The 25,258-nt window shown below is 58.2% G+C and overlaps 7 protein-coding genes and 1 non-coding gene across 8 annotated transcripts; 5 read left to right on the top strand and 3 right to left on the bottom strand.

The window, feature by feature from the left end:
* Window positions 1–480: 480 nt before the first annotated feature.
* Window positions 481–2,022, top strand: PSEUBRA_003371 (Guanine nucleotide binding protein (G-protein), alpha subunit; the record flags this gene model as incomplete). Its single annotated transcript, XM_016436489.1, has 1 exon — window positions 481–2,022. The coding sequence occupies one exon, from the start codon at window positions 481–483 to the stop codon at window positions 2,020–2,022; it is 1,542 nt and encodes a 513-aa protein (XP_016292191.1).
* Window positions 2,023–3,627: 1,605 nt separating this feature from the next.
* PSEUBRA_003370 (Small subunit of serine palmitoyltransferase-like protein) lies at window positions 3,628–4,278 on the top strand (the record flags this gene model as incomplete). Its single annotated transcript, XM_059465028.1, has 1 exon — window positions 3,628–4,278. One exon carries the CDS (start codon window positions 3,628–3,630, stop codon window positions 4,276–4,278), a length of 651 nt encoding a protein of 216 aa, XP_059321394.1.
* Window positions 4,279–4,394: 116 nt separating this feature from the next.
* On the bottom strand, window positions 4,395–10,457 carry PSEUBRA_003369 (START domain protein; the record flags this gene model as incomplete). The annotated part of the gene is made up of 1 exon (XM_016436485.2): window positions 4,395–10,457. One exon carries the CDS (start codon window positions 10,455–10,457, stop codon window positions 4,395–4,397), a length of 6,063 nt encoding a protein of 2,020 aa, XP_016292190.2.
* A 1,047-nt stretch (window positions 10,458–11,504) lies between these two features.
* PSEUBRA_003368 (Protein of unknown function DUF3405) lies at window positions 11,505–13,721 on the bottom strand (the record flags this gene model as incomplete). The annotated part of the gene is made up of 1 exon (XM_016436484.2): window positions 11,505–13,721. One exon carries the CDS (start codon window positions 13,719–13,721, stop codon window positions 11,505–11,507), a length of 2,217 nt encoding a protein of 738 aa, XP_016292189.2.
* A 1,185-nt stretch (window positions 13,722–14,906) lies between these two features.
* PSEUBRA_006472 lies at window positions 14,907–15,012 on the top strand. Its single transcript has 2 exons — window positions 14,907–14,944; window positions 14,977–15,012. It is a non-coding gene; the product is annotated as a tRNA-Tyr (tRNA).
* A 1,299-nt stretch (window positions 15,013–16,311) lies between these two features.
* Window positions 16,312–19,977, top strand: PSEUBRA_003367 (Myosin-binding domain protein; the record flags this gene model as incomplete). The annotated part of the gene is made up of 1 exon (XM_059465027.1): window positions 16,312–19,977. The coding sequence occupies one exon, from the start codon at window positions 16,312–16,314 to the stop codon at window positions 19,975–19,977; it is 3,666 nt and encodes a 1,221-aa protein (XP_059321393.1).
* A 232-nt stretch (window positions 19,978–20,209) lies between these two features.
* Window positions 20,210–21,016, bottom strand: PSEUBRA_003366 (uncharacterized protein; the record flags this gene model as incomplete). Its single annotated transcript, XM_016436487.1, has 1 exon — window positions 20,210–21,016. The coding sequence occupies one exon, from the start codon at window positions 21,014–21,016 to the stop codon at window positions 20,210–20,212; it is 807 nt and encodes a 268-aa protein (XP_016292186.1).
* Window positions 21,017–22,053: 1,037 nt separating this feature from the next.
* PSEUBRA_003365 (ATPase, F1/V1/A1 complex, alpha/beta subunit, nucleotide-binding domain protein) lies at window positions 22,054–24,315 on the top strand (the record flags this gene model as incomplete). The annotated part of the gene is made up of 2 exons (XM_016436502.1): window positions 22,054–22,116; window positions 22,747–24,315. 2 exons carry the CDS (start codon window positions 22,054–22,056, stop codon window positions 24,313–24,315), a joined length of 1,632 nt encoding a protein of 543 aa, XP_016292185.1.
* Between the last annotated feature and the right edge of the window lie 943 nt (window positions 24,316–25,258).

Raw genomic sequence — 25,258 nt, 5'->3', positions numbered from 1 at the left:
TGATTAAGGCTCGCAGCTCCCGTCGAAGTCAATCTTTCTCACCTCCCCCAGCTCACTTTACTGCTCGGAAGCGCGCAAAGGAACCCCTCCATCGCGCATCAACCTGCGCTGCTCGTTCACCAGCAACGCCCATTCCAACATCTAGCAGAACGCGCACCTCGCATCGCATCGCGTCGCCTCGAGGAAGCACTGATCGCCGACCATAAGGTTTCAAGGTGCGGGCTGGTGGGGTTTGTGCCATTGTTGCATGGACCTCTCGACTGATTCGCGCGCGCCCACAACCGCTTGGCTGCAACGAGGGTGGGTTTGTTCATTGCGCGTGCTACGTGCTGGCGGAAAGGGGCATATAAAGGCGACTCGGGGAGCAGATCCCACCAAGGAAGCACCCCTGGGCTCGCTGGTGCCGTCGTCGATCCCAACCTGTCGCAGCGCATCTCAACCATCTCTTCTTCAGGTTTCAGGTTTGAAGCTCGACTCGCCATGTCGCCGTCCGTCTCACCTCGAGCGCGGCGCACGCCATCCAACTCACCACTATCCACCCCCACCACCACCACCGATCCGTTCAGCCTAGCACTCCAACCACCACCCACCGAGACTGCCGCCGAAAAAGCAGCTCGCATCCAATCAGAACGCCTCGCCAAGCAACGCAGCGATGAGATCGACAAACTTCTCCGTCAACCCCCCTCCACCTCGCCCAAGGGGAGGGAGTACAAGATGGTCCTCCTGGGCCAGGCGGGAGCGGGAAAAACCACGGTGCTTAAACAGATGCGGCTGCTGTACGATCCACAGGCGCACGAGAGGGAGAGGAGGGGTTGGACCAAGATCGTGCTGCTGAACACGATGTGCAGTGTACGGGTGCTGCTCGAGACGATGGAACGGTTTCACCAGGAGAGGAAGGAGAGACGATCGAGTGAGTTGGATCGACTGGAGTCAGAGGGAGGGGAGGTCGGACCGAAGAACGAGCGAAACGAGGCGCGCATGCCGTGGGCAGCACATCTGGGGGAGGTGGTGCGGTTGGAGATGGCGATGCGACGCGAACTCGGGGCGTTTGGTGAAGAGGCGGAGGTGCCCGACACCGCTCCTGGCAAAAGCGGGCAAGCTCGTCCCCTTTCCTCTCTCGAGGGCAAATCGAGGGGCGGATTGGAGAAGAGCCCTCTCATCTTGCGACCCGGGTGGCAAGAACGGCTGTTCACGTACGCACGACGCTCGCTCTCCCATTCGCGCACTCAACCCGAGTCCTCACCCTCCGACACCGACGACGACCCAGCACTGATCTTCCTCCGCACCATCCAATCGGACATCCTATCCCTCTGGTCCGACGCCTCATGCCGCGCCCTCCGTCACCGCGGTCTCTTCCTCGACGCACAAACCGACTCGCCCACAACCTACTTCCTCGATTCCCTCCCTCGCATCCTCTCGCCCACCTACACGCCCAATGACGAAGACATCCTCCATTCGCGCGTGCGCACGCTCGGCATCACCTCCCACACCTTCCGCATCGATCGCACGCTCCTCTACACCATCTACGACGTCGGAGGCTCTCGATCGCAACGCCATGCCTGGGCGAGTTATCTCGATGATGTGGGGAGCATCATCTTCCTCGCCCCCCTATCCGCGTTCGATCAACCCCTGGTGGAAGACCCAGGCGTTAATCGGCTGGAAGATAGTTTTGCGCTGTTCAGCCAGGTGGTGTCCAACCCGCTGCTGCGCGGAGCAAGCATCGTACTGTTTTTGAACAAGATCGATCTGCTCGAGCAAAAACTCCGGAGTGGAATCCAGCTGGGAAGGTATTGGGCAGCGTATCAAGGCGATAACGATTTCGAGGCGGTTTGGCGGTGGTTCAGGGGCAAGTTTCGGGATTGTGTACGCGAGGTGGAGGAGAAGGAAGCTGAGGGAGAAAAGAGGAGGTTGTATGTGCATACGACGGTGGCGACGAGCAGTGCGCAGATAAGGGCGATTCTCATGAGTGTCAAGGACACGGTGTTGCGGGAGAATTTGAGGGTGACGGGGTTGGTGGGTTAGGAGAGGGGCGGAGGGGACGGAGGGGCTTCGAGATATGATCAGGACCGTGCAGATGCGTTTGGGTTCGGGTGTTGCTTATGGGTCACGCTAATCAGTGTTTCGTGTCTGGCATGCTCGTAAGTGAGGCTTGGGATTAGGCGAGTTTGGTGTGTGTTGAGCTGACGACTTGCGGAGGGCGTGACGAAGCCTCACAGTACACAGAGTCGCAGCTCAAGGCTCGACGTCGATACTGGAGCTAGCCTGACATGGTTGGCGATCACCACGGTCGACCGTCGGCTAAAGGCTCCCACGCTCGACGGCTCATCTTAAAGCATTTGAGAGAAGCTCACTCGACGACCGGCCTAGTCATCCGACCGCTCGTCGATCGGAAGTCATATGGATCGACACCAACAATGCGCGTGCTCTCGCAAGTGCAGTGGCCAAACACTGAAGCCTCTTGCACCTGACCTTTCCTGGGGAGCATATGAATTGATCCTATCGCCCACCCGCTCCTCATCCACACAATCTCTCGGGGAAGCATGCGTACCGAGCGCCGACTGTTCGTCCTCGTGCTCTCGCGCGTACGCATGATTCTTCTTGGTTCGCCTGTGAGTTCGACCACCCCTAGTTCTCACAACTCTGACCTTGTCGCGCAAGGTCAACACTGCTCCCCCTCTGCGAGCCCGATCGATCGACGTTCGAGAGCCCAGGCCTCACACCTTGGAGAGGTGGTCGCGCGCTAAATTCGCCGCGTGTTTGCTCGCCTAACTTTTTCTGACAGGTGCACGCGCGCAATTTTCCGCATTCGGCTGCAAGGTCGGAGAGAGAAAAGGCTTCGATGCAGTGCGTCGATCAGCTGGGGCCAAGGGCTGCAGCTAAGCGTCATGCCGCAAGACCCACCTTTGCTCATCGTAAGTCGTCCACTTCGACGGTGTAGTGGGAGAGTTTGATACACCTCGACGATGTTGGAGAGGCTTGAGTCGATTGGTGAAAGGTTTTGGTGTGGGTGGACGACTGACACACGCTCGAAGACCGACCAAACGGTAAGCCGGGCATGAAACCTATCACGGGGAGAAGCATAAGCGAGGCCGTACAAAGGTCGAGAACTCAACTCTGGCAGACCGAACATGTGAACGTGGCGTTTGTTTGATGCAAGCCTTAGGGATGGAAGCCTTATGCGAAAGCTTGTTGGCAAAACCCGAGCTTACGGTCCCCCATTATTCTGTCTAACCCCCACGCCCCACTTCCTTCATCATCCATTCGGACTCAAGCTCAAGCACCCGATGACCATTTGAACCACAAGCCCACTTACACGTATCGTGCTGTAAGCTTGATAGACAGTCAAGCTGCGCGCTGTCAAGGGGGATCGACGTTATAGGGCAGGGGATCGTATTTAAAGCCTCCCCCAGACGGGTGAACAACAACAATTCGAAGATCGCCCTCACTTTGCCGCCTACAGCGTTCGCAGCCCAGGCAGTGCCCCGTCAAAAGCTGTATCAAAGCTCATCTCAAAGACACGCTTTATCGAACGCTTGTGCATCGCTCTTCACTCGCTGTGAAAGCACCCTCTTTTCTCTCCAAGGTCTACCTCGAACCACTTCGAGGACACAAAGCTGGCGGGCAAAGATGTCGGTGACAACCACTGTCTCGTACGCACCGGAGCGCAAGTCGCACTCGCTCTCTTCGTTGCTGGCACCGGACGATCTGGCTGCGGGACACATCCTCCTTACCGCCACACGCCCGGCACACCAACCGCATACCCCTCTCAAACCGCACCACAACCCGTCGAGCCAACGTCAGACCTCTCAATCGTGCCAGCCGTCACAGCAAGCCCGAAGCGTCCGTCCATCACAGTCGAACCTTCCCCCGTGGCTCATCGTAGCGTGGGACTGCGCGTGGAAAGCACACTACAGATTCACCGCCACCTTCGGCCTGTCCGTTATGGAGCCCTGGGAGCGCGCGTTTACACTGCTACTCTTCGTCTCGTTGATCGTACTCTTCGTCCTCGTCGCCATCCAAGTGCCCGCTCTTACAGCTTTCGTGGTGGGCAGAGTGTCGGATTACATCCCCAACATCTCAAGTGCTACCGCTGACACTGCTGGAAAGGTGATCCAGGGGAATGCGACCGGAGTGACGAGTCTCGCCAGTGATCTACCAATCGTCGATGTGCAGCTCTGCCAAAGCGTAATGCAGATGCTCGCCGCGGAGTCGAATGCATCATTTCCACTTGGTGCGAGGCAAGCTCGTCCCTTCCTCACCCCTTTCACACACTCCTAAGTCTCCGCATGTACCTTTTTGTCCACCCGATGTTTCTCACTCGCACTCGCACTCGCATTCTCGCACAGCATACCCATTTGCAATGTCATTCGCATTCCAACTTCCTCCGTGCAGTTTCATCGTCTGCGCACACCACCGACCACAACATCCCATCCAACACCGGGAAGCCTCACATGCACCAACCGGCGCAGTTGGGTCCATTGGACCTGACGCACCATCCCGTCGTCCTCGAGACCGCTACTTTTGCCAGACGTCGATTTGACCAACTCCAAGAAATCTTTCCTTGCACTCTGACCGGTCAGCCCAGCAGCCACGTCCTTCGCAGCATGGAAAGGCTTCTGCCGCGTAGGTACGAGCACAAAGTCGACCGGAGAGATCGTGGATCGCATCAGCGAGCCGAGCAGGTATGCGGCAACGGCGACCAGCAGCAGCGTCGAGAAGCGGAAGTGCGTCTCGGAGCTAAAGAGCTTGCTGATGGCCGAGGCGCTCTCCTTGGCGAGCTGCGCGACCGTGTTACCCGCGTTGGCAGCGGCTTCGGCCACGGCTTCGCCGGTTGAAGTGCCCGCATCGCCTTTGCTATCTCCACCGGCTCCCGTGTCGTCGCCGTCAGCGACAGTGCCTGCTTTGTCTCCCTTCTGCCCCGCGCCCTTACCGCCGTGCTTGCCTCCATCTTTTGCAGCGAGCGCTTCAGCGTTCGTCTTGGCGGACGACGAGGATGCGACGCTGCTCCCGCGTGCTGTGACAGAAGAGACCGAGGTGAGCGAGGATGCTTGAGCAGAGCCAGTGCCGAGACGAGACAGCGGATAGGAGCCGAACATGCTCATGATACCAGCACCTGTCGAAGCGGGTGCTGACGGCGTGGCTGCACGAGAAGGAGGCGCCGAGCCTGCTGCTGAGCCATTGGCAGAGCCGCTCGTGGAGGACGGTCCTGGGTCGCCAGCCTGCTTGGCGGTAGCAGATGCATCCCCGGTCACAGAGCTGCCAGACCCGTTTGCAGTCTTTCCTGCGCTGCCGGCACCCGTGGCGCTGGGGCCTGTCTTGGAGCTGTCCTTGCCAGTCGAGGAAGTCTCGCTTGCCACCAACAGGTCCTTTCGCGTCGCGACAGGCCGACGCAACGCAGCTGGCAAACGCAAGTCATCTCGGTTGGCCATCGTCTCTCCACCCGACTTGCGTCCCGACTTTGCACGAGGAGGGGCCACGCGCTTCAGCTGCGTCATGGGCTCAATGCCGATCTGCTCCTTCTGCAGCATCGCAGAAGTCTGGTTGACATGAACGACGTCGAGCTTGGCTTCTCCGCTGCGGACATTGACCTTGCCTGTTGGTGGCGTGAATGCCGTCACGCCTCCAGCCGAGTCCTTCGGTGCTGTTGCGCCTCCGTCGGTCTCGGCACCTTCGCCCTTCAGTGGCTTGACGACCATACGCAGCACAGCACCTCGTTCCAGCAGCGACGTGTACCACGCCGGAATCTCGGGTGCCTTCGACCCGGTGAGAGGGTCATCGACTGGATCGAGGAAAGCGGTGGTCGGTACAATGACACGCACGAGATGCTTGCGCGGACGGGCTGATGGATCCAGTGTAGCCGCGAGCACTGCACTGGGCGGCAAGTCGTACACACGCAGCTGTACGGGCAAGTCCTTGCTCTTTTCTGGTGCCATCTTGAGTGACAGAATGGCCTCTGTGCTGCCCAGCGCTTTGCCACTCTCTGAGATCCCGATCAGCTGCTCGGAAGGTGCGCGCTCTGCGCCATTCCCGGTAGGCGTTTTGGGTCGTTCTAGAGCCTGACTTGTGGACGCCTGCGAAAAGGCACCTGCCGCGTCTACCGGGACGAACTCGGAGTATACCTGGACGTCGTACCCCTGATGGTAGTGCCGAAGCTCAATCTCGACCTCCATCAGGATCAAGTCTGTGGCGTTGCGAGAGTCTGCGTGAAGCGAGCTGGGACGACGGCGAATCGTCGAGGCACTGCTATTAGCAGTGGTGCTGGCGATCGAGTGCATGCTCGTGGCCCGTGACAGCCCGCTGCTCTGTTCGCCACTCGAATTCACGGGAGGCGCGGCTGATCCGAGCATGGGCGTACCTGGCGCAGCATTGATAGCTTGGGCAAGCTTGTCGGCAACGCTTTTCGTGAGGGACGCGTCCGAGACTCGGGCAGTCCGACCTTTGCCGTTGGTCACGATGTTGGCGGCCGGCAAAAGTCCAGGTACCTGACCCGCATCAGCTCGTGGGGTAGCCCGATGCATGCTCACCGCCACATACCTTCGTGTCGAAGGGTCAAAGCTAGTCGAAATATGAAGATTTTTGCGGTCGGGGCCATTGATCGACCAGATCAGGCCTTGATCTTCATCTCGGCCATCGCCGAGCACCTGCAGGCAAGGCGGTGGAGTCTTGACGGACGGGATAGAACCTCTTGCTTTGAGGTACTCTTCAATCAAGAGAATCGATCGCGGCAGACTGGCGTTCCACATAGTGTTGACTGCAATCGGCAGACTTCCCGCATAGTCGATCGCCACGACGTGTGTGCATCTTGTCGATGGAATCTGAAAGCTGGTCGAGCTGTAGGGGTCGAGTGTCTCCAGGATCCAGCCGTCGATCAGGATCTTGCCCAACGGCAAGTTGTTCGGGTTGATGCGGTCCATTCCAAAGCGAGGTTTCTGCTGCGCGAAGGAAGCCGATGCGTGAAAGTAGACCGCAGGTCCAGACCAAGACGAGGCCGAGCTGGACAGCGTCGACTCCCCTGGGCTGGTTGCACCGAGACTGGAAGGCGGCATCCCGCGTGCCGTCAAGCTGGCAAGGTGGAACGCTCGTCCTCGGAAAGGAAAGCTCGCCTTGGTCGTGATGAACGAGGTGAACGAGCCATCACCGTAGCTCTCCAGCAACGTCGTCGAGTCGATCTTGTCGTCCCATTGCTTCCGACTTTGTGGATTCGACACGAGGTCGAGCAGATCCTCTGCAGACAGTCCCTGGACGACCTTGTCGCCTCGCTGAACCATAACCGTGCTGGAGATGGACTCCATCAACTTGCGTCGTACGTACAAGCCGTTGCGTTCAGTCACCAGAGCCCATCCAGCAGGCGTGCCGGCAGGATCGGGAGATCGCTCGGCGTGAATGCGTCGAAGCAGGAAGAGGACGTCCAGGGCACATGTCATTGGCTGACGTGGAGTCTCATCGGAGAAAGGCAACGATGGACTCGGACTGACCGACGAATCCCTCGACTCGGACTTGGTGCTCTCTCGAACTTTGGCGGTCTCGTCGGCGGAGGCTGGAACGACGAGCGCGCTGCCAACTTTCTCTTTGCCTTCCATCTCGTTGATCGACGAGGCACGCGACGACTTCGATTGCTGGTCCTTCGTGGTCTCGTTTCCTGCTGCTGATGCACTGCTGTCAGCAGCATCCGCCTTTCCAGGTGTAGCAGGCTCCTCTGTGGCTTTGCGAGCCGGGCGAATGAGATCCAAGGGAACGCGCTGAGGCTTGGTGCGCTTCTGGCGGCTGAGCTGCTGCACCTGCTCATCATTGAGCTCGTCGACATCCACCTTGATGCTGGCGCCGTTGACGTGTACAGCTCCCTTTTCACGTGCGTTGCCGCGACGAATAGTGATGCGAGCCGAGTCGTCTTCGAGAGACGCGGCCGCATGTTCGATCGTGAGCCAGAGCCCGCCACCACCTTGAGAAAGCTTGTGGCGCCGCAGGCACGAGATGGAGATTGGCGGAGGGTCGACGACCAAATCGAGAGAGTTCGCCCACGTCTCGACGTCACATCGGATCTCGCATTCGACATGAGGGGCGTCGTTCAGGTCGTCATCCGGCGATACATCAGACGCGTATTCAACACGAAAGGTGGCTTTCTCGTGATCGTACCGAGACACCTTGGTCTTGGCTCCAAGCATGCGCGTCAGAACCGGAGGCCCACCGAACTTGATGGCATACTCGCCAACACCGGCGACGGCACCCACCATGGCTGCTGGCGTCGCCGACTTGCTGGTCCAGCCCTTGGGATCCGATTGCTCGAGCATGGTGACATGCACGGTCGTTGGCGAAAGAGCCTCGATCGACCATCCGCGCAGATCGATCTGAGTGCGAATGGTACCAGTCTCCACTTGAGGGATGGCAGGAAACTGCGCCCGATCGTCGGTGGAGAAGGAAAAGACGTGCACCGACGTGGGCGCCTTGTAGGCTGTCTGGATCACGATAGTGTCGCGTGCGCTGACAGGCCAGCTGGGCTTCGTCTTGGTCTGCCACAGCGAGCTCAACTCATTGATGTCGGCGAGGAGTGTCGCATCATCGAGCGTCTTGTCCCAGTACGCTCTCGCGCCAGGGTTGCCAATGGTGGAGAAGAGGTCCCAGACGCTGACGCCGACAAAGGTGGCTTCAGCACGATAGACGACCAGCGTTGGATCGATCGAGTCGAGTTGCGTCACCGTGACACCCTTCATGTCGCTGATGGGCTTCCACTTGGCCTCGGGTTCTTGGAGCAGACTGGTGAAGTAGATGTAGTTGCGTCGGATCTGCGAGTTGATCTGATTGGCGAATCCCGGGTTGGGCGTCCCCGAGCGCGAGGCATTGGCTGCGTTGCCTGCCTGGGTAGTGGTGACGGAGGCGGCGCTGCCTGTCGAAGCTGTAGCGACGCTGATCCCCGAGATGCTGGCCGTGTCTTCGAGAAGAGGCTGCGCGAGCGAGGCGGGCGTCCGCGGCTCAACCTGAGTCACCTCGACGAGATCATCATTGACTCGTAGATCGTTGCTGGCCACCACCCTCTGGATCCTGACTTTGATCCGAACGAGCTCCTCCGAGTCTTGTAGCTGATCGTGACGTATTGCTAGAACGGTGTACTGAGATCCTGGCGACCTCTCTGCTGTGGCGCGCCACGGTGACGAGGGTGCATCGGCAGGTCCCGAAGGATCGGCTTTCTCTTTGGACGCTGTCTGTCCCCTGATCTCGACCCTGACATCCCATCCCTCCATGGCCGGGAGGTAAAATTCGACCGCTGCCTCGAGCTTTCTCCTGGAACGGAGCAAGTTGAGCGTATCGAGATTCTTATGAGCTCGATCTTCAGCTTCGCGTGCGACTGTATCCTCGACAATGACGGCGTATTCGCAGGCGAGCGTGTCTCGTGTGGTATCGAAGCTGTTGGAGAGCAACTCGACGCAGTTGCCATAGTTTTGGAGGAACGGGATCTTGTCGCTACTGTCACGAGCGTGACTCAGCAGACCTTTGATGAGCTCAGGCAGGTGCATCCCGAGACCGCCAGCAGGCATGCCCATCCAGGCTCCGCGCAGGTCCCACGACCAGAAGACGGTGACCTTGATGCGAGGAGACGAGCGCAGGGACGAGGAAGAGGAGGCAGCGGCCGACTTGTTTGAGGAGGAGCTGGAAGCATCTGGAGGAACAATTTGCAGGCACCATGCCATGAGGTGGACATGAGATCGAACGCAGGGAGGAGCTGGGCGGAGGTAGGACGGCGCATCTGGAGAGCGAGGTAGCGAGGTTGCAATGTCTATGAGTGTCGAGTCGTCCGCCAAAGTCCGGTTGATGACAATGGCATCTCGCGGGCTAGCAGGCCATCCGAGTCGGTATTGCACCTTGTTGATGCGTGTGATGGGGTCGAGCTGCTCGACGAGCTCTGCGGACTGCACGAGACGATCCCACGAGGGACGAGTCTCAGATGTCTGAAGCACGGAGCGGAAGGTGGCGAGATCTGCAGTGCCTTCATACGCGACCTCGGAAACGGCTCGGTAGATGTCAGGGCCCTTGGTGCTTTTGCGGTGCACAGCTACGTGGTCGGGTCGAAAGCGTCCGATGCGAAATGGCTGCGAAGTCGATGCAGGGGCTTGTGCCGAGCCTGAGGCATTCGGCGACGATGCGCTTGATTCGTAGCGGGCTGACACGTCTTCGATGGATTCGACATGCCGCAAGGACGAAGACTCGCGCGGCCTGCCTCGTAATGATCCGCTTTTTGGTGTCAACGGATTCGCAGCAGTCTGTGGTGATGAGGACGAAGAGGCGTTGGTGAAGGTGGACGGCGATGCGAGATGAGGAGTTGGTGGATTGCTTCCGACCAGGCTGACGGGTTTCCACGCTTTGGACGACGACTCAGCGACGAGGCTGCGAAAGTTGTCAAGTGCGTCGTCGAGGGCAGCGAGCCACTGCGCCTTGGACTTTTGTAGTGATGAAGCGTCGTCCATGGCGGTGAAGAGGGGAGGTCGACGAGCTGAATGCGGAGGGTGAATCGTGCTCGGGCGAAATACTATGCGCTTTGCATGGTTCAGGTCGCTCGAGGTGCGCTGTCACGGTGACTTGTTAAGAGGTTGGATCAAGATAGAACGCGAAGCAATGCTATCCCTACGTGACTCGCGGGCGGCCGATGCGAGTGTCGTGAATGTGGTGATGATGCAGGGGAAAGTGACGCTGCAGAGGGGGAAGCGCGATGTGTGATGTGATGGTGTTGAAGAGGTTTGTGGGAGTGTGACATGTGCCCGTGCTCAGCAGCAACACGAGCTGCCCGCACTACTCTCTCTCCTTTTCAAACGCTTAGGCTTGGAAAAATATAAAGGGGAATTGGCCGGTTGACATGGCGGCTAAGTCGATGCCACTTTCAGGTGAAGCGCTCAGTGAGAGCTTCCCATCATGCTCCTTCCCTCTGCATTGCCAATTGGGTACGCACTATCCTGGACAAGAGGGCTTGAGAGAACATGCTCCGTTCTCGCGGCCTCAGATGGACCCTTTGATGTTGTTTGCCGCGATGGCCTTTCCAACAGACGTCACCCGCCGACGCCAGACGCTAAATTTCAAAAACACTGGCCATGTGCCTCACCTCCACCTTGACCTCATCTGTCGGTCTTTCGTGGTGCGGCAAGGTCTTCCCTCGCTGTTCTCGACGCCGGATGAAACGCTTCAAAGTGGCAACTGCCTGGTGCTGGGGCTGTTCAGAGCGAGACTACATCGGTCTAAATGTTCTTTTGGCTATGAGATCCTATTTACATGGTGTGCGTGACGAAAACCAGAGCCAATCCCTGTTTTACATGGGTGCGCGACGTGATGGTCGCATGCGGGTGTGTGTCTGAGTGCAGAAGTGCTGGAGATGCAAGAAAGGCAACGGAAAGAAACACCGATGCTGATGGAGATCGCTAGGCGTAGATATGGCCCATTGATCTCGACAAACGACGATGCTCTCCGTGTGGGTATGTTGCGCTGCGTCCGAGGCAGGAGAACGGTCTTTTGATCGATGGCCCCTAGTTGACGCGCTTGATGGGATGCAGCAGCATCGGAGCACGGCAGACATTCTCCTTCTCCTTCCAGCCCATGTACACCTCTCTGCTGTGCGCGCCATCGTAGTAGAACGAGCTGTCGCGCATCACCTTTTCGTTGATCTTTTTGTAAAAGTCGGGTCGGTTGATTCGGTTGTGCAGCACCTCGGGCTCCCACACGTGGCGGAAGTAGACCGGATGTGGCACGAAGACGCCCTTGAACGGCAGTGGCAAATTGTGCGTGAAGCCCGCTTCGGGGTAGAATGAGTGATCATGCGACATGGGCAGCTGCGAGTGCAGCACCAGCGTGGTGGGCCACGCTTCGCAGTGCAACGACTTCTTCGCTTCGGCGTTGACCACGTTCATTGCTTCGAGCAAGGATCGACTCATTCGCATGTTGGTGCCGATCGACGCACGACGATCGGTGCTCTGCCCTGGCGGGTAGTTCTGCACGTCGTACTCCCAGTACCAACCCGAGCCTCGCGGATCAAAGATGGGCCCTAGCGTGATCAGGTCCGCCTCCTCTCCGCGTCCGATGGCAATGCTCTTGTTGTCGCGCCAATTGTCCTCCGAGGCGGTGACGTTGGGCACGAGCCAGGTGTCATACTTGTCCATGCCAGAGTGCAGCGCCTCGTTGCGCGAGTATTCCTCGATCCCCTCAAAGAAGTCGAGGTAGTTGCCGATGTAGCGCACGTCCATCTCCCAGTTGTACATGAAGTCGTACTCCTGGTGGTCGAGGTAGAATTTTTGCAACGCCATCAGACACGATCGGTACGAGGTCTGAGCAAACATCTTGTTGAGGAACTTTCCTGGCAGTCCAGGGTAGAGCGCGCACATCTCGTCCTCGGTCCACAGCTCGACGAGACCCCAGAACTCGCGTGGTACGCTGGATCGGAGTACATTGAGGCGGTCCCATTCCGAGGTGAAGACGGCGAGGTGGCGCGACTTGACTTCGACGAGGATGCGCACGTCGTACGGCGTGTTTGGGTTGTTGAGCGACAGTTCGCTGATAAGCGCTCGCATGTTGAGGATATCGTCCTCGCGCCACGCGTATCCCTCGTACGAGCGCATCACTACGGCTGTGCGCTTGGTCTCGGGAGTGGTGAACACGCGCGGTCGGCTGCCGCTGGTGTGAGGCTCTTCGGTGGTGGGCAGGTTGTGCGGGTCAAAGTGGTCGACACCGCCAGCCATGCCACGATCGTGCAGGCGCTTCTGGTAGCAATTGTCCATCAGCGCTCGCCAGTCTGGGAAGCTGGTGGGACCGAGCTCTTCGCTGAGGACGTTGGAGCGCCACAGTCGGTCGCGCAGGCGGCCTTCCCACTCTCCCTCACTCATGCCCTCAGGCTTGCGGGGACCGTACAGAGGATCGACCTTCTCGCGCTTGGTCGAGGCATCATTGGCGGCGGTGGCAGTCGAAGTGCTGTTGATCAGCGTCTTGGACTTTGGTTTGGACTTGAGCGGCTTGACGTTGTCGGGATCGTCGTCGTAGTCCTCGACCTTGGCGAGATACGACTCGAGCTCGGAAACGTCCTTTCGGTAGGTGATGTTGAGCGCTTCGTCCGAATACATCTGATACCTGGAGCGGTAGGTCATGCACTTGCCGAAGTCCATGCCCGCTGCATCGTAGCTGCCAACGAGCGGGACAGGGTGCGTGTCGGGCGTGTCATAGAGCTCCGCCGGTGCACGTGGGACGGGAACGCCCTGAGGGCCGAGACAGGCGCCGAATTTGGGTGGAGTGATGGGACGCGAAGCTGGTGGATGGAATGGACTCGCCGAGCCGTGACCCGACTTGAGCGTGCCTGGCACGACAGGATACGGGTCGACGCGGTAGTAGGTCATTTCGCGCCATTCTGTCGACATGGCACCGAAGAGTCCAAACGCAGCGAGTGTACCAAACAGCGCTACAAAGATGAGCGTCTTCCACTTTCGGAGTAAGAGACTGAGTATCCTTTGTACGACGGGCGGAACGCGGATGATGTAGAAGCCGCCGAATTTGCCGAGGTTGATGACAAAGGTGCCGGGTACGCTGCCCGGAGAGGGGACGCTCCCGCCATGTGGTGGAGAGCCGGGTCGACTTGGCGTGCGAGAGCCCGAGGGGGAATGCGGAAGGTGATGAAAGCCGTAGGGCGGCGGCGGATTGCCGCCAGAGGAGGAGGAAGATGGCGACATGGACGGAGAGAGAAAGGTGGACTTTTCGGACATGGTCGTGACCGATCGTCGGCGGCGTGCGTTGTTGGAGACTGTCCAAGACCAGCGACGTGCTCCGAATGTCAAAGAGCTGCGCGGACACGATGCTGTGCTTGAGTGTGTCTAGGTCGTCAGAAGCAGCCAAGATGAGCACCGGCGTGTAGCTGATCGTCGAAATCCTTGACCACTCTGCTTGGTCTGGAAGCGGCGCGATCTCGATCAAAGTCGCAGAAGACAAACTGGTGGAGCTTGCTTAGCGGTTACAATTGGTCGCGGTCGTGAATTGACTGCTGTTGCCGAGGTCGAGGTCCCGCTTAGAGGGGATGCTCGCGGAGTGAGACCCTTGATTCTGCGTACGAGCAACAGGCCCAGGTGGATGAACGGTGACAAAGGAGTGACGAGTCGATGCGATCGGTGACAGCAAGAATGCAGGAGACGAGACGAGCTTGGCCTTGAACGGGCGGGAGCGGTGAACAATGTTGTCGGTCGAGAGGGGGATAGAGATGGAGATGGAGATGTGGGATTGCGGAATTGCACGACGATGGTTGGAGGGCCAATCCGATTTGACGACGAAAAAGCAACACGAGCCGCTGCCGACGGATGAGCCAGATGAGCCAGTCAGAGGAGGAAAGAGAGGGGGAAGAGGCACAGACAGAGCGACCGAGGGTGCAGCCCACCTAAGCGAAGTTGTTCTTGCGTCGGTCAACAGGGAAAAAAAGCGTGTTGCGTGGTGCGTGCCGTTGGAAGCCTCCATCCAGGCTGCCTCACTTCAAGGGCGGTGCAAATTCATTGGATCACAGCCCCGATCTGCGCAGACACACCTACAAAAATACCAAAAAAAGGAACCAAAAATCCCTTCAAAAAGAAAAATGAAATTGCTCAGTCGTGGTTGGGCATGATCGCCCCCAAGTGAGCGACCAACGATGAACTGAAGATCATGAACCCTGGAACTCCGCAGCTGGATTGAGAAAGAGTCGGACCGAGCTGTTGATCTGAGTTGAGACAGCGACAACAGCAACGGTACTCCGGATCCTTGTATCAGCTGCGCTCTTTCATTCAGAGCCATCGCTATCTGGCAGCTTTCTTGCCTTTGCGAATATGGCCTCGTCATTAGCAAGGGAATGGCCTTGATCGTGGGAATGCTAACGAATCACTAGAAAAGAGTACTTAATCTATACTCTGTGCTGACCCGCCACCCTACCGGACATAGCTCAGTTGGAAGTAGCGATGGTTTGTAATTGGAAACCCTAATCCGGCATTAACGGAAAAGCACCATAGGTCGCCGGTTCGATTCCGGCTGTCCGGACGCTTCTTTTTTGCATCGTTACGTTGCCAGGAAAGTGGCTTTGCTGAAGACCAACGAACAGAGGCCATCGGATGGGCAACCGCCGGGAAGCAAGCATCCACGTTGCCAAACGAAGGCTTCCACAGTCGAGCATCGAGGTTGCCTTGCATGATCCACTTTGACCCCTATCGGCAGTCTGGCTGGCCTGCGGTCGCGGTCCGACGCGTTATTGTGCCCTGGCGACCTTGGCTCGGATGAGGCTACAGTAGCCCGCCGTGTTACTTTTCTCTGGACCATTTGAGCTGCAAGAGATCGCCCACATGCATGATCTTGGGAGCCTTCATTCCAGCATACCTTCCCCCTCCCGAGGCTTGTCAGCACGTCAGGTAAAGCTGCGTCTCGTACACTGAATCGTCTGCATCGATAGAGAAACCCACACACCAGGAATCGACCCAGTGTCCAGCGCCAGGCGGCCGTGAGAATCTCTCTCCAAGCAGAGCGAGACGCGCGAGTTCGCGTGGCATGATGGATTTCACGTTCCAAAGTCAATTGAGCAGCAACGCAAGCGAGAGCAACACTTTGATTTCTGCCCTTTCCAACCCCGAAAGGGTGTTGTCGTACCGTAGGTAAGCAAGCAAGCGCCTTTGGATGGTACCGTTCTTCTCGTCGACCATGATCGTCCACCTAGTCTGTTCGCATCTCTTCGTTCATTGCACACATCGCGTTCGATCGCAAGCAGCATCCTTTCCACACGCTACACGCTTTGACAGCGATCAATACCGCAGCTTCGTCGGCAGGCTTCCGACAAACATTGGAACACAGCGTGGGAACACACGCTGACAAGGAGCATTGGAAGGGCCGGGCCCGACCCAATTTGTGCGCTCCATCATCCAAAGGACATTCTCATAGCCCGAAAAGAGGCCTCCGGAACCTTTCCGACCATCACAATAGCTCTCGCTTTCTCGAAGCGTGAATCATCAAGTCACAGCGCGCTTAGGCCTCTTCATTCCGAGCCACCGCCGATACTCTCTCGCACAGGCGGAGCCATCGATAACAAGGCTTGTCTCTGCCTCTAGCGTCAAACACGCTTCCATGGCTGGCCCTCTCGCCCAACATATCCTCGTCGGTCGACTATATCTCGCATACCTCATCTTCGACGGCTCGCGACTTCCGACCTCGTTGGTCAACGACAACTTCACCACAGCTTGGCAACATCCTCTCGGCAGACACAGAGCGCGAGGACCGTGATACTATCGCACTCTTCTTCCTCGCGGTCTGCTCGCTGTTGGACCGCTCATTTGACACCGCACCTCGCTCGTCATGGCGGAAGCAGTCATCTTTGGAGGATCGCCACTCGATCAGTACCTGCGAGATGCCGACCAGACAGAGGAGCAAGCGTTGGTCAACGACGCCGCGAGTGTCGTCGAAACACAGGAGCCCGTATATACAGAACGACAACCGATCGACGTCAGCAACGCCAGCTTCATCGAAAAGTTCAAGTACGCAATCTGCTCGTCCTTTCTGCTCACTCCCAGCCTCTCCATATCGTTCTACGAGAGCGGTCCGCCATTTCAGAACCCCGACACCAAGCAGAAGGGAGCTGTCCGCGACAAGCAGCCATCCAACGGGACTCGACGCAGTCGTTCCGAAAGGCAAGCATCCCGAAAGCAGTGCTTCGTCAAGCCATCCGAAGCATCACCGGCCATCATCGAAGCGCTTGACGCCTGGACTCAGAAACGCCTTCCTCGACTCGACGCGCAAGGGCGACTGGCTCGCAATGCAGCCTTAGTGTCCGCTCTGTTCCTTCTTCCACCCATCAGCAGGTCATGGCGGCTCTGGCTGGCGACCTTCGTCATCGTGGCTTCCTTCGTCTGGGCCTTCGTCCTTCTGTTCGATCACAGCTCCTTGGATGACACTCTCGAATTCGTCGTTTCGCGCCAAGCCGGCCACAGCGCCGCAGCTTCAACCAAATCGCTGCGAAAGCTTTCCACTACGCTCGAATACAGCTCAGCAGAAAAGAAGGCTCTGCAACGCGCCGTCCTCCCGGACGTATCACGCCTCATCAAAGCTGCTCAGAGCTTTGACGTGTCCATCAATAAGGCCATCAGTGCCATTCAAGAAGTCGAGATTGTCTCGCGCGGCTACAAACTCACGCATCCCCTGCCACCCATCTCGAGGATCGAGGCCGCCTCCAGCTCGAGTCGCGTGGATTCACCTACTCGATCACGCCGCTCTCTGATCCCCTCAGCGCCGTCAGCAAACGCCAAGCTTGGACGCTCGCTCTCGGGCGGCGGACACGGCGCCCCGACCGTCCGTAGGCACGCGTATCGCCCACTATCCCTCAACTTGTCGAATGGCCGCTTTTCTCCTCTGGATAGGCCGTCGGGCCGTGTTTCGCCGGCCGTCTCATCCGAGGTTGGAGATCTGGATCTCACGCAAAAGATGCTCGTCGAGCAAAGCACGGCTGCCTTGGCGACAGGCCGACAGGCGCCACAGAGACTCGTCGAGCTGCGCAAGGGCATTGTCGACGCACTCGAGCAAGTCGGTGCCCGCTGCACCTCGTCTACATTGTCTCTAGAGACGCTTACTGATGCGGAGGAGTTGGCCATGCTCCACGACCTCTACGCATTGGATGCAGCCCCGCAGGACGGAACAGACGTTGATGCTCAACAAGCTTGGTTCGATCGCGAAACACTAGCTCTGTCGGAGGGCTCGCCCGATCCGGAGCACGATCGCAGAGCCTGGTCGGCAACAACGCCTCGCAATTTCGGCAGGGACGGCCGCTCGGCAACCAGCCCGCAAACCGTCCCCGTCAATTCCAAACGGTTGTCGCTCGTGTCCGACGCGAGCTCGATTCAGGACCGGCATCCGCGCACATCTTCCTCTCTGTCTCGCCGCAGCAGCCTGACCTCCGAAACGGGCAATGTCGGTAGCTTCCGATCTCCTAGGCTCCATTATGTGTCGGATCGGTCGACATCAGCGTCGGGTCCGAACGAGTCCGCCGCGGCCAAGCGTCTCAGCTATGCATCCAATTCCACCTCCTCTGCCGCCACGGGCTTGTTCGAAGTTCGCTCCCCCGTCATGCGTAATACTTCGAACTTCTCGTCGCTCTTCACGCCACCTCATTCTTCCACACGGACTTATTCGGGCGCAACCAGTCCGCAATCAAAGGCGATCAAGCGCGGCTCCATCCTTGGGTCCAACTCAATCTTTGCGCACATGGAGCCCTCGGCATCGAGCAACCCGGCGTCAAGCCAGCCTTTGTCGCTGCTGACCATCAAGGCCAAGTTCGAATGGATGCACAGAGCTCGACGACGCTGGCTCTGCCATCTCCTCGCCCTTCACCTCCGTATGAGCGAGCAGGTACGGCTTTCCAGCGGCGACACATTGCCTTGCGACGATTACTGGATCGCTGCGCGCTCAACGATTGAGTCGATGGCAGCGACATTGCTCGACAACACTCGACAGATCACAGCAATGATCGCAAGAGATATGGGTCCAGCGTCGCTGCAGACTTCGATAGACGAGAGAAGAGTCACACAGCAGAGCGAGCTCTTGACCGTGTCCAACAGCGAGGCTGACGCGGGCTCGCTCGCCGGGCATCCTGGCATCGAAGATCGGCTCCACGCCATGATGCTGTCGCTGCGCTCCTTGCAGTCCAAAATCCGCGTTTGCGCTGAGGATATTCGCATCAAGCCGATCCCCGGTCTGCACGGCGTCGAGCCATCACAGGCTGTTGCAACATTCGAGAAGGAAAGTGACGATGCCGCCATCGCATCTCAGCTCGGAGCAACCCTCGAGTCCATGCGCGACGACTTTGTCGGCTTGTCGGCTGAATGGGAGGCGACCATCAAGCTTGTCTACAAGGAGAAGCGCAGGTCGCCGAGTCCGCAACCGAGCATCGATCTCGAAGCAGATGCGTCCGCTTCGAGTGCCGCGCGCGATCTTGTGTCTCCGCTCGAGGCAGATGAGGACGACATTCATCCGCTGCGGACCAACGGGAGCAGTGACAGTGGCCTTCCTGCTTCGGATGGACAAGCTCAGGATGCCACGCTTGGCAATGCAAGCGACAACGAGGACGATGAAGACCTTGCAGCGCTGCTATTGAGCTCTACATCGCCCAACTCCTTGCCGCCTCCAGGCTTGGAACAGGTGTTCGAGAGCATCGCCGGCATGGCCGGACTGTCTGCACTCAGCGCTGACGGACGCAAGCTCAGCAGAACAGAGCGAATCGATCAGGCCCGTCGACAGAGGCAGGAGCAACAGGACAGGCAAGCTAGCGAGGTTGCACCGCATCGACACTCGATGGACCCATCGGGCATGATGTCCGAGCTGAACGATGTCATCTCGTCCCGCAAAGCCGTTCGGGAGCAGCGTCATCAGTCCGCGATGCCGTTTTCAGCCCCTCCAGCTGTCTCTTCGGCAGCGCAATCGGCATCTGCACCATCAAGCGGAGCGCCTCCAGCTTTGGTACTGGGTTCGCCGCTCGACCTCGGCTCGGCAGAGCACGATGGCGTCTTTGATGCGTCTCACTCTTTCAATGATGCAAAGGCGATGCCAAGACGTTCCCTCTCATCGCTTGATCTCGCTCGTGCTCGGGCGATGCAGGCTCTCGAAGCACGATCTTCCTCCGCTTCATCGTCGGCATCCAACTCGCTCGACAGTGGCGACGAGAGCATGCTCAGTGTATCCGACGACTTTTCGTTTGAGCCCACAGCGCTCGAGTCGGTGCCGGAAGATGATGCGGCGGCGACCGCTTCCATTCTGCCCTCGCCTCACTGGGAGTCGACGTCGAGCAAGGCCACGCCGAAAGCATCGCAGGCGCCGCTGTTCAGCTCCACTGCAACAGCCGTGCCAGAGAGCCCGTTCGATCTGGGGGCGCAGGTGGCGGCGTATGCGCGCAGGAAGAAGGCGGCCAAGGCGCAGGCGGCGGCAATGCAGGCTTCGGGCTCCGAGTCGAGTGTCGCTTCGCAGGCGTCGCAGTGATGCGACGTCATCATCTTTAAGGAATGCTCTGTATACTATCGGATCATCATACCTTCTTACGTCACCATATAATACTAGAGGAATATCAGACTTATTGTCCCGGGAAAGCGTTCGGAGTGCGACCATGAGATTGTCAATGTGGATGCAGGTGGGGCGGATGATGGTAGAGTACAAGAGTGTTGAGCATGCTAGCGGTGCGGCGACGCAGGATCGATGTTGGTGCTTTGACCGATCAGTTGGGCTGAATCTGGATCTCCTCGATGCGAAGGCGGGTGTAGGGCTGTTTGTGCTGGATGGTCTTCCTGTAGCCCTTTCTGCGCTTCTTCTTGAGGATCTTCTCTAGTGCGCCCTTTGTGTTTTCCGTGACGACAGCGGTGACTTTTACCGTCGAATCGGGAAGACTTGCGCCGATGTGAGCGAGACCGTTTGGAACCAGTCTCGAGGACCACGTATCCGCGAGCGGCAGCAAAGGGCCCCTTGCAGAGCTCTCATCTGCTGCAAGCCGTGTGAACAGGCGTCTCGCTTGGGGGGCTACGGCTGGAGACACACCGTGAAGCGTCGTTGGCGGTGATGTGGAGGAAGCGAGCGGGTGGGGAGAGGCAAGGTCAATGGCGGACGAGATGCGACGGGTGTTGAGCGTGTCTTGCGCTCGAAGCGTGTAGTCGCGAGAACCGATCTCGTGCACCTTGTCGAGGACGAGCACGTCTCCTACTTGGACATCCTTGAGCCGGGGGACCGTCACAAGATCTCCTTTGGCTACGAGGTAAGTTCGACCAGTGATCGAGGCGATCGCGTAGTGTTTTGGCTGCGACTTGAGCAGAGAGAGTGCTGTCTGGTTCGAGTCGACTGCGGCCGTCGATGGCGGAAGGGTCGAGGTGGAAGGACCTGCCGATGCTGTTGCTGTTGAGGAGCTGGTCGATGCAGACCCTGTGAGGCTTCTGCTGGCGATCAAGGTTACGATAGGTGCCGCGACCTGCTTGCCCTTGCCCTTGACGGCGGTACTGGTCATCGCCGAGAGCGATGTCCTGAGCGTGTTCATGCTTGTGTGTACGGACTCAGCTGGAAGGTGTTTGATATGGTCAGATCGTGTGAGAGGTTGTCCATGAGAATCTCCCAAAAAGGTGTCAGGCACCGCCGCTTGAGAAAATCAAAAGGAAGGGTTCTTCCACTCGCGCGATACAATCGTGCCAGTTTTCGCCGGCCAAGCAACGTCAAATTCACATCTTCGCTGTCTGCTGCCGGAGTGATCGGCTTCACTTGCTGCTTGATCGCTCTTCAGGCTGTCAGTGACTCTATTCGACAAGCATCATCATATGCAGTCAAGCATGAGTATGTACACCATCAATCCTGAACTGATTCAGGTTGAGTGTACCCGACGAACAGCGCAGAAAGGCTGGAGCAGCAGAGCCCAAACGGCCAGTCTGGAGGCACAGGCTTCCAGAGCCTATCGGTGAAGGACGGAACAGAAGCGCGTTCTCTGCCTCTCACACTCGATCAACGGCGCCAAAATTCGCGGCGGCCCGGGCACACTCTTGTCCTCGCTGTGCTGAGCAGCAGCCATCGGATCCGTTTGGTTCCAACTGTGGGCTGCGAAGCAAAAGAGACTTGAAAGGGCGCAAACTGAATACAGAATCCGATTCTTCGTGATGAATGTCCAGAGAATTTGTATTCGATGAGCTGCTCGAATTAATTCAAACGAGGAACGTTTTCTTTTTCGCTCCCTGGCTGCCCAATTTCAGTTGAGTGATCCGACCAATCCGAATTGGAGACGTTGTGATCACCGCTCAAGTGCCTGTGTGTGCCTGCAAACAGAAGAGGGAGCGAGAGAAGGATCGATTTTTGCTTGAGCCAAGGCTCGGTGTCTGCGAGCGTGTGTGTGTGGTTGAGCGCTGGTTTGGCTGGCTGGCTTGAGCAGTCGTCTCTCTCTCTTCCGGCCTGTCTCTTGCCTCGTCTCCAAACCAAAGCCTGGCTCGCCCGCGCCGTATTCTTCTCAGTCCTTCTGGCCCTTCGATTCAATCTCTTCCTCACCACCTCTCATATCCCACACCATCCTCCTCTCCTAACAAAATAGCCGCGATGCTCGCTCGTTCTGCCGGCATTGCCACCGCCAACCTCGCCCGATCGGCCGCCGTCCCTGTGGTACGTATCTTCTCTTCTTGACAATGGCCGACAAGTCACGCTGTGTCTTGCAACGAGGACGAAGGAGGAGTGCAGTCATAATTCATATCGACCGCAACAAGGCATCGACACAAACAGGATCTGGATCAGCAGCAATCAGCCAACGTCCTGTCTACAGCAACATCATCCACCAACAAAACAAGCAGCAAAGACAATCTCACCAAGCGCACGGATGGGCAGCCTTGGTGCTTCTCAACATAGGCATCCTGAGTCGCAGATTCAGCACGGAAAAATGAGGACGATGGCACGATGTCTCGCTTCTGCCATCAAGGTTGCTTGATCCTTGGCTACATGATCTACAGCCCTGCCATACCTGGACGACCTTCATCATTCCAGCTTCGCGGCTCCCCGACCTTTGGCCGCCTTACACGTCCTTTCCACATCTCATCACCTCATCTGCTGATCGTGCAGCAGACATTTCCAGCACACATGAACATTCGACGGCATCACGCACACTACCCCGACCTCATCCTCGTTGCACACACATAGCCTGTCACCGACCCATGGTCTATTGTCATAGTTTCGACGGTGCAAGGATTTTTTTGCTGACCTTCTCTTCTCCCCACTGCCTTCACGCTTCCTTCACTACAGGCCCGCCGATCGGTCGCTAACGCCGTCCGCACCTACGCCACCGCCAAGCCTGCCGCTTCCGAGGTCAGCTCCATCCTTGAGCAGCGCATCTCTGGCGCCTCCGCCGGCGGTGATGTTCAGGAGACCGGCCGTGTCCTCACCATTGGTGACGGTATCGCCCGTGTCTACGGTCTCCGCAACGTCATGGCCGAGGAGATGGTTGAGTTCTCCTCCGGTGTCCGAGGCATGTGCCTCAACCTCGAGGCCGACAACGTCGGTGTCTCCATCTTCGGTTCGGACCGTCTCATCCGTGAAGGTGACACTGTCAAGCGTACCGGCCAGATTGTCGACGTGCCCACCGGCCCCGGTCTGCTTGGCCGTGTCGTAGACGCTCTTGGTAACCCCATCGACGGCAAGGGACCCATCGAGTCCGCCGAGCGCCGCCGTGCCTCGCTCAAGGCTCCCGGTATTCTGCCCCGTCAGTCCGTTCGCGAGCCCATGCAGACCGGTATCAAGCCCATCGACGCCATGGTTCCCATCGGCCGAGGTCAGCGTGAGCTCATCATTGGTGACCGTCAGACTGGTAAGACCGCTGTCGCCATCGACACCATCCTCAACCAGAAGCGATGGAACGACGGCCAGGACGAGTCCAAGAAGCTCTACTGTGTCTACGTCGCCGTCGGTCAGAAGCGATCCACCGTCGCTCAGCTCGTCAAGGTTCTTGAGGAGAACGACGCCATGAAGTACACCATCATTGTGGCCGCCACCGCCTCGGAGGCCGCTCCTCTGCAGTACCTCGCTCCCTTCTCGGGTGCCGCCATCGGCGAGTGGTTCCGTGACAACGGCAAGCACGCCCTCATCATCTACGATGACTTGTCCAAGCAGGCCGTCGCCTACCGTCAGATGTCGCTCTTGCTTCGTCGTCCTCCCGGTCGTGAGGCTTACCCCGGTGACGTCTTCTACCTCCACTCGCGTCTGCTCGAGCGTGCCGCCAAGATGCACGACTCGCACGGTGGTGGATCGCTCACTGCCCTCCCCGTCATTGAGACCCAGGGTGGTGATGTGTCCGCTTTCATTCCCACCAACGTTATCTCGATTACCGACGGTCAGGTCTACCTCGAGTCCGAGCTCTTCTTCAAGGGTATCCGACCCGCCATCAACGTCGGTCTTTCGGTGTCGCGTGTCGGTTCCGCCGCTCAGTCCAAGCTGTACAAGTCGGTTTCTGGTTCGCTCAAGCTCTCGCTCGCCCAGTACCGTGAGCTGGCTGCCTTCGCCCAGTTCGGTTCCGATTTGGACCCCGCTACCCGCGCCACCCTGAACCGTGGTGTCCGTCTGGTTGAGCTGCTCAAGCAGCCCCAGTTCGTGCCCATGGCCACCGAGATCCAGATCCCCATCATCTACGCCGGTGTCAACGGTCTGGTCGACGAGATCCCCGCCGACCGCATCGTCGAGTGGGAGCAGTCGTTCCGTGAGAAGCTCTCGACCGAGGACGCGCTCCTCTCCGAGATCTCCAAGGGCAAGCCCAGCGACGAGCTCTTCAGCAAGATGAAGACCCTCGTCCAGGAGCACGTCAAGAGCTTCCTTGCCTGAGCGCTTTGCGCTCTAGGTGATCTTGGAGCGTGATGGAGTACCCTCTCGTCACCTCTTTGGAATTCTCACATCCACTTTCTCAACAGTTGGAGTCGCGATCAGATGTATGTGCAGATGTTCTGCTGCGCTTTGTGCTGGTCTGCTCCTCCTCCTGTGTATATCGAAAACGAAAGAAATCAATACATAGTATCGCTAGACTCGCTTGGCGTGTGTGAAGTCGTATGCATTCAGACGTGTTGCGACAGCCGCCATTCCGGTCGTGCGTGGGTCGATGAACTGAGGAAATGGGTATCATTGCGGCTCATTGGCGATGCTAAGGGTGAGCGCTCATGCCAGGTGATGGAGGCTGGTCAAGACCAAGAACAGTACGCGCTAGGAGAGTCTATGGTGTTGTTGATGGGGAGCGCAGTGGGACTCAGATCCAAAGATGATGCGCTTTCGCCGGTGTAGTGAGTGGCGATGACGCACGCGTCAAACCGCGCCTGGTCGAGGGGCGTACCTCGAGTGACTATATCGCCGCTGCTGAAGAGGATGTAGTTCATCAGACTCGAGGTCGCAGTGACAGCATGATTGCAATTGTCGAGCCGATCAAGCTCGTCGTATGTGATTAGGTGATCCAAAGCGACGTGCAGGAATTGGCGCCTGTTGCGGACCGAGTAGGTGAAGCGATAGCCAGGGACGTCGACGGCGTGGAGACAATCGATCAAGGTGTGTATTCAGCTGTGAGACTGGCACTGGTTCGGTACGGTCGTAAGGACCAACGGCTGGAGCTTCTGATAGACTCTGTCGTTCGATCGAGTCATCGCCGGTGTTAGAAGAGGCAGCATTGCTCGCTCGGACATAGAATATGGTCACCAAGTACACGGCGAGAAGCAAGACTGGGCCAAGCATCCTTCTTGCGGAAGAAGGGGTTGTTCTCGAAAGCTCAGCGAGCTGAATGATG

Source organism: Kalmanozyma brasiliensis (assembly GCF_000497045.1).
Source record: "Kalmanozyma brasiliensis GHG001 unplaced genomic scaffold PSEUBRA_SCAF21, whole genome shotgun sequence".
Taxonomy (NCBI): Eukaryota; Fungi; Basidiomycota; class Ustilaginomycetes; order Ustilaginales; genus Kalmanozyma; species Kalmanozyma brasiliensis.
This window is presented reverse-complemented; position numbering and strand designations above follow the sequence as displayed.